At 48.9% G+C, this 13,296-nt stretch overlaps 1 protein-coding gene across 4 annotated transcripts in view; it reads left to right on the forward strand.

Annotated features, from left to right (window-relative positions):
• The first annotated feature begins 3,733 nt into the window (after positions 1-3,733).
• LOC143987639 (mitoregulin-like) overlaps positions 3,734-13,296 on the forward strand; it is a 62,842-nt gene continuing 53,279 nt past the window's right edge. The window contains exon 1 of one of the 4 annotated variants that reach the window (XR_013276676.1): positions 3,734-4,006. Coding sequence is in view for 1 of the 4 variants with exons in the window: in XM_077486530.1 (XP_077342656.1) it covers positions 3,785-3,955 (171 nt within the window). In the remaining 3 variants the exon portion in view is untranslated. The remainder of the gene's footprint in view (positions 4,007-13,296) is intronic. The other 3 variants (XR_013276675.1, XR_013276674.1, XM_077486530.1) reach the window with 3 other exon arrangements.

Genomic DNA, 13,296 nt, shown 5'->3' on the forward strand with positions numbered 1-13,296 from the left:
ATGAGGACACTGAACATTGAAGCCCGGGGATAGGGATGAGGACAATGAACATTGAAGCTCGGGGATAGGGATGAGGACACTGAACATTGAAGCACAGGGATAAGGATGAGGACACTGAACATTGAAGCCTGGGGATAGGGATGAGGACACTGAACATTGAAGCCTGGGGATAGGGATGAGGACACTGAACATTGAAGCCCGGGGATAGGGATGAGGACACTGAACATTGAAGCACGGGGATAGGGATGAGGACACTGAACATTGAAGCACGGGGATAGGGATGAGGACACTGAACATTGAAGCACGGGGATAGGGATGAGGACACTGAACATTGAAGCCCGGGGATAGGGACGAGGACACTGAACATTGAAGCACAGGTATAAGGATGAGGACACTGAACATTGAAGCCCGGGGATAGGGATGAGGACACTGAACATTGAAGCTCGGGGATAGGGATGAGGACACTGAACATTGAAGCAGGGGGATAGGGATGAGGACACTGAACATTGAAGCACAGGGATAAGGATGAGGACACTGAACATTGAAGCTCGGGGATAAGGATGAGGACACTGAACATTGAAGCAGGGGGATAGGGATGAGGACACTGAACATTGAAGCCCGGGGATAGGGATGAGGACACTGAACATTGAAGCATGGGGATAGGGATGAGGACACTGAACATTGAAGCAGGGGGATAGGGATGAGGACACTGAACATTGAAGCACAGGGATAAGGATGAGGACACTGAACATTGAAGCTCGGGGATAAGGATGAGGACACTGAACATTGAAGCCCGGGGATAGGGATGAGGACACTGAACATTGAAGCCCGGGGATAGGGATGAGGACACTGAACATTGAAGCACGGGGATAGGGATGAGGACACTGAACATTGAAGCACGGGGATAGAGATGAGGACACTGAACATTGAAGCACGGGGATAGGGATGAGGACACTGAACATTGAAGCCCGGGGATAGGGATGAGGACACTGAACATTGAAGCACAGGTATAAGGATGAGGACACTGAACATTGGAGCCCGGGGATAGGGATGAGGACACTGAACATTGAAGCTCGGGGATAGGGATGAGGACACTGAACATTGAAGCACAGGGATAAGGATGAGGACACTGAACATTGAAGCTCGGGGATAAGGACACTGAACATTGAAGCAGGGGGATAAGGATGAGGGCACTGAACATTGAAGCAGGGGGATAAGGATGAGGGCACTGAACATTGAAGCACAGGGATAAGGATGAGGACACTGAACATTGAAGCTCGGGGATAAGGATGAGGACACTGAACATTGAAGCATGTAGCGTAGCTCAGGATAGGCACTACAAGTCCCAGCAATGCAGAACCTTACACCGCACGTAGATCAGCATGGTGGGTAAAAAATTATACTAGGTAACAAGGGAAGGGAAGTATTAGTGTTGTAACGCACGGCCCAGTGTTTGTGTTGTCTGTAACGTCACTTCCGTAACATTATGTGATGGTTTCGCTGAACTGTATTGCCGATGTAGTGTCACAGTTTGCTGCCTATCACAGGATGCTGCGGAAGTGACGTTGTTGCGTACTGCGCATGCGCGATGCGTTCCAAACACTCGCGCCGTGCGTTCCAACATAGTTTCGGCAATACAGTTCAGCGAAACCATCACATAATGTTACGGAAGTGATGTTACACACAACACAAACACTGGGCCGTTCGTTACAACACTAATACTTCCCTTGTTACCTAGTAGGTTTTGCATTGCTGGGACTTGTAGTGCCTATCCTGACCTACATGCTTCAATGTTCAGTGTCCTCATCCTTATCCCCGAGCTTCAATGTTCAGTGTCCATCCTTATCCCCCAGCTTCAATGTTCAGTGTCCATCCTTATCCCCGTGCTTCAATGTTCAGTGTCCTCATCCCTATCCGCGAGCTTCAATGTTCAGTGTCCTCATCCCTATCCCCCTGCTTCAATGTTCAGTGTCCTCATCCTTATCCCCGAACTTCAATGTTCAGTGTCCTCATCCCTATCCCCATGCTTCAATGTTCAGTGTCCTCATCCCTATCCGCAAGCTTCAATGTTCAGTGTCCTCATCCTTATCCCTGTGCTTCAATGTTCAGTGTCCTCATCCCTATCCCCATGCTTCAATGTTCAGTGTCCTCATCCCTATCCGCAAGCTTCAATGTTCAGTGTCCTCATCCTTATCCCTGTGCTTCAATGTTCAGTGTCCATCCTTATCCCCGTGCTTCAATGTTCAGTGTCCTCATCCCTATCCGCGAGCTTCAATGTTCAGTGTCCTCATCCCTATCCCCCTGCTTCAATGTTCAGTGTCCTCATCCTTATCCCCGAACTTCAATGTTCAGTGTCCTCATCCCTATCCCCATGCTTCAATGTTCAGTGTCCTCATCCCTATCCGCAAGCTTCAATGTTCAGTGTCCTCATCCTTATCCCTGTGCTTCAATGTTCAGTGTCCTCATCCCTATCCCCATGCTTCAATGTTCAGTGTCCTCATCCCTATCCGCAAGCTTCAATGTTCAGTGTCCTCATCCTTATCCCTGTGCTTCAATGTTCAGTGTCCTCATCCCTATCCCCGTGCTTCAATGTTCAGTGTCCTCATCCCTATCCGCGAGCTTCAATGTTCAGTGTCCTCATCCCTATCCCCCTGCTTCAATGTTCAGTGTCCTCATCCTTATCCCCATGCTTCAATGTTCAGTGTCCTCATCCCTATCCGCAAGCTTCAATGTTCAGTGTCCTCATCCTTATCCCCCTGCTTCGATGAGGACACTGAACATCGAAGCATGGGGATAAGGATGAGGACACTGAACATTGAAGCACAGGGATAAGGATGAGGACACTGAACATTGAAGCTTGCGGATAGGGATGAGGACACTGAACATTGAAGCATGGGGATAGGGATGAGGACACTGAACATTGAAGCACAGGGATAAGGATGAGGACACTGAACATTGAAGCTTGCGGATAGGGATGAGGACACTGAACATTGAAGCATGGGGATAGGGATGAGGACACTGAACATTGAAGTTCGGGGATAAGGATGAGGACACTGAACATTGAAGCAGGGGGATAGGGATGAGGACACTGAACATTGAAGCTCGCGGATAGGGATGAGGACACTGAACATTGAAGCACGGGGATAAGGATGGACACTGAACATTGAAGCTGGGGGATAAGGATGGACACTGAACATTGAAGCTCGGGGATAAGGATGAGGACACTGAACATTGAAGCATGTAGGTCAGGATAGGCACTACAAGTCCCAGCAATGCAAAACCTACTAGGTAACAAGGGAAGTATTAGTGTTGTAACGAACGGCCCAGTGTTTGTGTTGTGTGTAACATCACTTCCGTAACATTATGTGATGGTTTCGCTGAACTGTATTGCCGAAACTATGTTGGAACGCACGGCGCGAGTGTTTGGAACGCATCGCGCATGCGCAGTACGCAACAACGTGGCCCAGTGTTTGTGTTGTGTGTAACATCACTTCCGTAACATTATGTGATGGTTTCGCTGAACTGTATTGCCGAAACTATGTTGGAACGCACGGCGCGAGTGTTTGGAACGCATCGCGCATGCGCAGTACGCAACAACGTCACTTCCACAGCATCCTGTGATAGGCAGCAAACTGTGACACTACACCGAAACTATGTTGGAACGCACGGCGCGAGTGTTTGGAACGCTGTGCGCATGCGCAGTACGCAATTTCTGTCGGCAACGTCACTTCCGTAGCATTTTGTGATAGGCAGCAAAATATGACACTACAGCGACAAGCCAGACATGGCAGAGGTGTCAGAGCGCGGCTTCTATGCGGCCGTCTTTCTCAGCTTCGCGGCTGGAGTGCTGATAGGCTGGCAGGCGAACAGGCAGCGCAGGAAGTACCTGGACTGGAAGAAGAAGAGACTACATGACAAGTTGGTGGAGACACAGAAGAAGTTGGATCTGTCCTGAGCCTTCAGTGCTCTGTTCCGCTCCATAGATCCCTGCTATATGTAAGTACAGGTCAGTGTATCTCGGCATGTCATTACAGCTCCGTCCGGGTCAGTACAGCATGTCCGGGTCAGGTCGTTGTCACTGCTGTGAAAGGTCAGGGTCAAGGTCAGGGGTTTTTTTTTTTTTTTTCAGTAAGATATCTGATTTATGTCTAGTCCATAGATTACAAACCTGACAACCAAAACCTAGATCGGATGGTGTAACTATTTTTGAAGTGAACTGGTTCTTTACCCACAGCTGCCTATACTCCTCTACCTTCCAATCTCTTGCTGCTCTGTTTGGCTGTTGGGAGTGCAGAAATGAAGCCACATGTAAGTGTCAGGTCTCCACTTGAGGCTTAAAGAGGAAGTAAACCCTGATGAGTTTACTTCCTCTTTCATTCCCTACAAAGGCCAAGCATAATGGACTACTATGCATCGCATAGTAGTCCATTATGTGTCACTTACCTGACACAGAAGCCAGCGATGTCACCGCTGACCCCTGTAGTCCGCCGCATCCATCTTCTCGGTGGGTCTCGCAGCCCCGCCGCTGTCATTCGGCGAAGCCGCAATGATGTCACTCCCGCGCACGGGAGCCGAGACGTGCGGCATTGCGCAGCATCTTCGTTATCGAGGATGCCACGCTCAGTGCACCGCTGTCTACGGTGCATGCGCCGTATGAATGAATGAAATACTTGTATAGCGCACAATGCGAACTGAATCGCCTCTAGGCGCTGACAGGCGCCGTAGACAGCGGTGCCTGTCTTTGGGCAAATATCTCCTAAACCGTTTAGGTTTGGGAGATATTTCTTGGACCTACAGGTAAGCCTTAATCTAGGCTTACCTGTAGGTCCAAGTGGTTTGTAAGGGTTTACAACCACTTTAACATATAGCTAAGGCCCCTTTTACACGAGAAGCCCGCAAAGATCAGCCTATCTGTTTTTTCAGGTGGATATGAGCAGGCCACCCATTGACTTGTATGGGCAGGCGGATGTCAGCGGAGATGTGCCTACTGAAACCGCCTTCCATCTGATCTGACAAGATCCGATGAAAACGGACATGCTGTCTGTTTTTATCCAATCTCCCCATAGAGATCAGCGGGGCTCTGACAGGTCCATCCCTGCACAGTGAGCAGAGGCTGACCTGTCATCGGCTGGATAAATGGAGTGATCCCCTCGCTGAGCTAGCAGAGTTCACTGAGCAGATCTACCCCATGTGAAAGTGGCCTACAGGCAAAACTTTTTAGTTTTGGCCAGAGTGGATAGGGATTAGAACGCACATTAGGTTTTTGTTGCGGTCCGTGGCCCTGGTAGGGAAAGTCACACTGTCTATTTAGTCCTGTTTACCATTACTATAGAAAGTAAAAATCTCACTTTTTGGCTTGTCCCCAGAAAAGTTATAGAGGGGAAATCTTCCAGCAGGGCCACTGGTTCAGGTGACCCCAAAGTATTCCCTTTGCTTGCAGGGATTTTCTCTCACTTAAAGTTTTGGCTATGGGACTGGAAATTTTAAAGGATACGTTCAACTTTTAACTACTTGCCGCCCGTAGGACGTCCATGGATGTCCTCGGGTTTCATCAGTAGTTATATTGGGATGATGCCTGCACCTACAGGCATCATCCTGGTATGCATCTTTTAAGCCAGCGATTCCCTTTCTAACAGAAGAGATTAGGGTTGCTAATTAGCCACTTGATCACTTCTACGGGTGGTGGAGGGGCTGTCCCACCCCCTTCCCACCGCAGCTTTTCCCGAGCTCTACCGTCCCATCAGGGTGCCCGGGAGCATTGCGGCCAGAGACGATTGCTACACTAAATAGAGAGCGAGGAACTTGCGTTTCTATTTCTCTGTAACCCCTTGAAGCCAGGAGCGACAAGTATTTAGCCACTTCCAGTCCCGCCTCTTTGTTTACCTGACCACTAGAGTGTCTGATCGGCTGCATGGGAGGTTAGAGGAGAGATTTGGGGTCTCATAGACCCCAGATCTCTCAATAAAGTAGACCTGTCATGGCCCATGCTGTCACAAGGGATGTTTTTAATCCCTTGTGATCGCAATAGAGTTTCCCAAAAAATTTTAAAAAAAAATTGTATAAATAATAAAAATTTAAACTGCCCTTGTCCCATCGTTATGCGCAAATGAATGCACCATGTGATTGCACCACACATGAGGTATTGTTATGAGCGTCAGAGTGAGAGCAATAATTCTAGCACTAGACTTCCTGTGCAACTCTAAATTGATATCCTGAAAAGGCACTTAAAGCGTCGCCTATGGAAAATTTTGAGCACCGTGGTTTACTACCATTCCGCAGGCAGATGCAATTTTAAAGTGTGACATGTTGGGTTTCTATTTACTTGGCGTAACATCGTCTTTCACATTATACAAAAAAATTTGGCTAACTTTACTGTTTTTTTTTTTTTTTTTTTTTTAATTCATTAAAGTGTTTTTTTCCCAAACAATTGTATTTGAAAAACCACCATTTAAATACTGTGTGATATAAAAAAAATTGAAACACCCAACATTTTATTCTATAGGGCCTCTGCAAAAAAAAGTATATAATGTTTGGGGGTTCTTCAATTTTCAAGCAAAAAAAAGTAGCTTTTTATATGTAGGAGTGAATTGTCAGAATTGGCCCAGGATACGAAGTGGTTAAAAAAATAAATCAGCAGATTGCGGGTGCAATGCACACTGTCAGTGTAAGCTATCTTCTTCTACCTTGTATGGGCAGGAAGCATCAATGAACTACCTAGTGCGCTCAACAGCAACCAGGTAGTTAAAGCGGAGGTCCACCCTAAAGTGGACCTTCCGCTCATTGGAATCCTCCACCCCTCCGGCGCCACAATTGGCACCTTTCAGGGGGGAGGGGGGTGCAGGTACCTGTACAGTACAGGTATCTGCACCCACTTCCTGGATAGCTCTCTGCGGAAAGGGGCGTAGATTACGCCCCTTTCCGAAAGTCCCCCGCTGCCTGCTGGGAAACACACAGATCCCAGAGGCAGCGGGTCCATCCTCATTGCGCAGCGCGACTCGCGCATGCGCAATAGAGAACCGGGAAATGAAGCCGAAAGGCTCCACTTCCTGATTCCCATACCCAAGATGGCGGCGGCAGCACCCGAGAGACGATCGAGAGATCGGCTTCGGGTGCCGACATCGCGGGCGCGCTGGACAGGTAAGTGTCACTATTTTAAAAAGTCAGCAGCTGCAGTATTTGTAGCTGCTGGCTTTTAAAAAAAAAAAAAAAAAACAACGCGGACTCCCGCTTTAACTAAGAACTACAAGCTGACAGCCGCAAAGGCTGATGATATCCTAGCTTCGCATTCACAGAACTCTGAATGAAATACGTGGGTGGAGCCCCGCACAGCGTTGTCTATTTTCTAATTGTGACAGCAGGTGCAAAGAGAGAAGTTTTGCCTGTGGTTTTACTTTAAAAATAATGGGCACTCATGCTTTTGTGGTTCTATAAACTTCAGCACAATTATGTACTATCGTGTAACTGAAATGCTTTAGACTGTAGCTAGCACTAAATGCGTTCACACTAGGGATGCACCGAAATTTCGGCCGCCGAAACATATCGGCCGAAAATTGCCGAAAGGAAAAAACGGCCGATAATTGAGCCGAAAATGGGGCGTGGCCTGGGCGGGGCATAGCTCCGCCCCCGCCCCTGGTGCTGCCCATCACGGGAGGTGTATAGCGCAGGAATGCCGCCTCCGCCGTCTGGATCAATAGAGCGCCGGGAACATCACAGCGCCAGACTCTGGCCACCTCCTGAACCATGTCGCCAGTCTCTGGCCACCTCCTGAACCATGTCGCCAGTCTCTGGCCACCTCCTGAACCATGTCGCCAGTCTCTGGCCACCTCCTGAACCATGTCGCCAGTCTCTGGCCACCTCCTGAACCATGTCGCCAGTCTCTGGCCACCTCCTGAACCATGTCGCCAGTCTCTGGCCACCTCCTGAACCATGTCGCCAGTCTCTGGCCACCTCCTGTATAAAAATATTTTTTAAAAACAGTCATTTCTCCAGTCATCTTCCAGGACGGCACACCTGAGAGATGACTGGTCCACCTGACAGGAAACACAATCAACAACGAATTTAAAAGTCCCCACCCTTCCCTCAGACCCACAGTTCTTGATTGTGTTTCCCACAGGATGACAGCGAAACCAAGTTTCTTTCTAAAAAGTTTTTTCCTTGGGGTCTGGGACCCTGTGTTTTTTTCGTGAGGTTCTTTTTTAGGGACTTAAACAGACAGGGTCTGTGGTGCTCCCTTGTATACCCCCAAGAGAAATCTTGGGGGGGGTATGCCTCACTCAAGGTCTCCTTAGGGAGCCTTGTATGAGCCTCGTGGGACAGGGGAGTTGTCCCAGTAGGCTATTCCCCTGTTGTATTGGCCTACCTGCACATTCGTGGTGGAGTGGTGAGGTGATGCCTTTCCTTATGCGGACGCGGATGGCGTGCGTTCCAACGCCACAGCGCATGTCCGGAAGTCCAAGGACGTCACTTCCGGGTATCGAGTTCCGGAAGTTGAGATGGCTGGACGCACCGATGTGCGTTCCAGCCTCAGTGCGCAGGACCGGAAGAGGCCGTGCGTCATTTCCGGGCGACGGACCTCCTTAAAGATGGCGCCGAGCGGCGCGGTTTTTCAAACAGAACGGGTGTGCTGTAACACACCCAGTCTCCTCGTCCTGCAAGACGCTTTCCTGGCACTTGGAAAAGACAACAAGGGGATGCTCGAGACCTGATCCAGCGATCCTGCAGGGCAGCAAATCGCCATGGAAGAGGAAGGTCCGTCTGAGCAGACAATCGTTGAGGTCGCCACTGGGGGTGAGTGATCCAACTTTATTTAGGGGCAGGGTTCTCGGGGTAGAGCTCCTGTGCCCCTTTTAGGACTTGTGTAGCTAAAATTGTCTATTTTTTGACTATTCCCAGGGACCGAAAGCTCTGCCCAGGGGTCAGCTGCTAGGTCTAAGGGGAAGGTTACTTCAAAGTCCAGGCGTTGTGGTTACTGTAACGCTAAGTTAGCACAAGACCACTCCAAGCCTTTCTGCGATCGATGTATCATCAAGCTCGCAGGCAGGGAGACCTCTCAGGTCGTGAAGGAATGTAGGGCCTTACAAGCAGAAATGTTGGCTACCCTTCAAACTTTCCAGTCCACCCTTGTGAAGGGTTTGCAGGAAGTACCGTCAGAGAGTGAGACTCCTCAGTTACAGGAAAATCTTTCCACATCTTATGCGGAAAGTTCCCAGGGCCAAGTCTCCCTATTATCTGAAGTGGAGGAAGGCCAAGTACCAGATTGTAGTTCTGGAGAGGAAGATTCAGACCAAGATAGCCAGGGGGAGGCTAAGCTTGGGGGATTTTTGTTCCCGAGTGAGGACATGGAGGGTTTATTAAAAGCCATTTACGCCTCAGAAGATATTCAGGTTCCCTCTGCTCAAGTCTCAGCTCAAGATAGAGTATATAGAGGTCTAGGAAGGTTACAGACCAGAACCTTTCCCATCCACCAGTCTCTGAAGGAGATAATCCTTAGAGAATGGAAGGAACCTGAACGCAAGCTTCTCAAATTGAAAGCTTGGAAAAGGAGGTGTCCCTTTAAAGATGAGGAGGAGGAAAAATTTTTTAAGGCTCCTCGCTTGGATGCAGCCTTAGCACAAGTATCTAAGAGGTCTGACTTATCCTTTGAGGATTCCGGAAATATCCAGGATCAGATGGATAGAAAGTCGGAAACTTTACTCAAAAGAGCCTGGGAGGCGAATGCGGCAGCAATGGCGCCTGCCCTAGCTTCCGCCTGTGTAGCCAGAAATGCTGACACCTGGCTGGGCAAATTAATGGATCATGTTTCCCGCAGTAAGGAGGCTAAAGAGATTGTAGACTCGCTGGAAGTAATCAGTCGAGCAGTAGCATATGTGGCAGACGCAGCTGTAGAAACTGTTAGGACCACAGCTAAAGCAGCAGCACTTTTGAACTCTTCCAGGAGAGCTCTATGGGTCAAGACTTGGGATGGGGATTTTACTTCCAAGTCTCGCCTATGCGGTATCCCCTTTGAGGGTTCCTTGCTGTTTGGTTCAGGCCTAGATCAGGTTTTGTCCCGATCTACGGAGAAGGGCAAGAAATTTCCTGTAAGGCCCAAGAAAGAAAGGGGTAAGAAATTTTTTCGAGGCCCCTATTCAAAGTCTCATCATAAGGGGAAAACTGAACCAAGGAGAAAATGGAACTTGGGGAAAGGAAAAGAAAAAAGTACAATTCTTTTCTCCAGCTCCGGAGCCTCTCAGAAAGAAGGCAAATGATGCCACCGTAAAGGTAGGCGCAAGACTCCGCGATTTCCTTCCACAGTGGGAAAGGATCACGCAGAGTCCATACATTCTAGACCTTTTAGAAGTGGGGTACAGACTAGAATTTCAGACCCATCCCCCACAGGAATTTCTGGTTACTTTTCCTCCCAGGGACCCAACCAAGGCAGAAGGGTTACTGAAAAATCTAAAGGAGCTAGCAGAGCAAAGGGTTATTACTCCAGTACCAACCAATCAGCTTACCCAGGGTTTTTACTCACACGTATTTGTGGTTCCAAAACCCTCAGGAAAATTTCGGTTGATAATAAACTTGAGAAGACTCAACCGTTACCTGCTTCACAAGAAGTTCAGGATGGAGAGTATCTACTCAGTAAGAAAGCATCTACAGAGAGGAGTCTTTATGGTCACCCTGGACCTAAAAGACGCTTATCTACACGTACCCATTGCTCCCGAACACCAGAAGTACCTACGCTTCGCAGTTTGTATACAGCAGAGGATACAACACTGGCAGTTCAGGGCTCTCCCCTTTGGGCTGGCGGCAAGTCCGAGGATATTCACAAAGGTGTTAGCCGAAGTAGTGGCATACCTACACCTGCAGGGGATAAGGTTAATACCCTACCTGGACGACTTGCTGATCTACAGTGTCGATCAGAGGCAAGCAGTAATAGACAGAGACATCGTGTTGGAAACTCTGGAGACCTTGGGCTGGATGGTCAGTCAGGAGAAGTCCTCACTGACTCCATCTCAGTCCAAGTTATACCTAGGCTACCTGTTAGACTCGCAGACACAGAAGGTATTCTTACCAACAGAAAAGGTAACGAAGGTCCAGAATGCGGTTGTCACCCTTCTCGAAAGAGGAGAAGCCTCTCTGAGATATATAATGAGATTGCTGGGCCTCATGACGGCCTGCATTCCGGCAGTAACCTGGGCACAACTCCATTCTCGGGAGCTTCAGTCTTTTCTACTTGCCTCATGGGGAGGAAAAAGAGAAACATTAGAGAACAGAGTGTCCATCACAGAGGAGGTATCTCGTTCTCTGCGGTGGTGGCTCGACCCACAGAATTTGTTGAATGGTCGCCCCTGGTCTCAGGTAAACCCTTTGGTCTTAACCACGGACGCCAGCGCCTGGGGTTGGGGGGCTCATCTGGGAAACCGATATTCCCAGGGGTCCTGGAACCACAGCCAAGCCAGGGAGTCTTCCAATTTCAGGGAGCTTCTGGCAGTAGGAAAAGCCCTAGACTATTTCCGAGAGGAACTGCAGGACAGGGAGGTTCAGGTCCTCTCGGACAACCTGGTCACGGTGGCATACCTAAACCACCAAGGAGGGACAAGGTCGGACAAACTAAGACGGTTAGCGCAACAGATCCTTGTGAAGGCAGAAAAGAGGGTCCTTTCATTGTCAGCGATTCACATAAAGGGCTCACTCAATCTGCAAGCAGATTTTCTAAGCAGACAGCCCATCCTTCAAGGGGAATGGGGATTGAGCAAAGAAATCTTCTTCCTGGTGTGCAAACATTTTGGCAAGCCAGAAATAGATTTGTTCGCTTCCCGGGAGAATGCGAAGGTTCTCAGGTTTTTCTCCCTTTACAAGGATCAAGAAGCAGAAGGGATAGACGCTCTTGTACAAGTATGGGATTTCAGACTGGCTTATGCCTTTCCCCCATTGGTGCTCCTTCCCAGAGTCCTGCAAAAATTAGCCTACTCAAGGTCAGTCCTGATACTGATAGCACCCTGGTGGCCCAAGAGAGTTTGGTTTCCCACCATTCAGAGTCTCGCGATAGCTCCCCCACTGCATCTGCCGGTGCAACGAGACCTACTCAGTCAGGGTCCAGTCTTTCACCCCTACCCGGGTCGTCTCTCTCTGACAGCATGGCTATTGAAAGGGAAATACTCCGAGACAGGGGCTGTTCGGAAAAAGTGATAGATACTCTTCTCCTCAGTAGGAAAGGCGTCACCAGAAAGATTTATGCAAAGGTCTGGAAAGTCTTCTCCCACTGGTTACGGTCTAAGGAGGGGGCTCTCCAGATGATACCCACCATCCTAGACTTTCTTCAGGAGGGGGTGGACCAGGGTTTGGCAGTTAGCACCCTAAAGGTCCAGGTGGCAGCCCTGTCCGTGTTTTTTGATAGGAAGCTAGGACAGGAGCCGCTAATAAAAAGATTTTTATCGGCCAGGGAAAGGGTAGTTCCAGTTAGGTCGGTCAGTTGCCCTCCATGGGATCTGTCCCTGGTATTAGATGCCCTAACAAGGGGGCCTTTTGAGCCGGTGGCTCAAATTTCGGTTAAGCTTTTATCATTTAAGTTGGCCTTCCTCCTGGCTATCACTACGGCCAGGAGGGTGAGTGATATACAGGCTCTGTCGATTAAAGAGCCGTTTTTGCGCATCCTAGAGGATAGGGTAATCCTCACTCAGGATCCTCTTTATTTGCCAAAGGTTGCTTCATTATTTCACAGAACACAGGAGATTATTCTCCCGTCCTTTTGCCAGAATCCTAAGAATAAGGAAGAAGAAAGATTTCATTTCTTAGATGTCAGGCGTTGTCTCCTAGTCTATTTAGAAAGGGTGAAAGACTTTAGGAGATCCAGTCATTTATTGGTCACTTTTTCAGGGAAGAAAAAGGGTCTTCAAGCATCAAAATCTATGATAGCTAGATGGGTTAGACAGACCATATCCATAGCTTATAGACAGGCAGGTAAACCAGTACCAACCCGCCTTAAGGCGCATTCAGCTAGATCCCTAGCGACCTCCTGGGCAGAGAGGGCAGGCGCCTCAATTGACCAGATCTGCAGAGCAGCAACATGGACGAGCCATAGAACATTTCTGAGGCACTACAGAGTGGAGCTGTTGTCCCCTCAGGATTTGGCATTTGGCAGGAAGGTCCTACAAGCGGTTGTCCCGCCCTAAAGGTAGGCCTGAACTTCTTGCTTATCCTCTCAGGTGTGCCGTCCTGGAAGATGACTGGAGAAAATGACCAGTTACACTTACCGGTAACGTCTTTTCTAGGAAATCTTCCAGGACGGCAGGCCTACTCCCTACCCTTGTTTTA

The sequence above is a fragment of the Lithobates pipiens genome, unplaced genomic scaffold (assembly GCF_037356315.1).
Source record: "Lithobates pipiens isolate NorthernLeopardFrog02 unplaced genomic scaffold, aLitPip1_a1.2 Scaffold_18, whole genome shotgun sequence".
In the NCBI taxonomy this organism is placed as follows: Eukaryota; Metazoa; Chordata; class Amphibia; order Anura; family Ranidae; genus Lithobates; species Lithobates pipiens.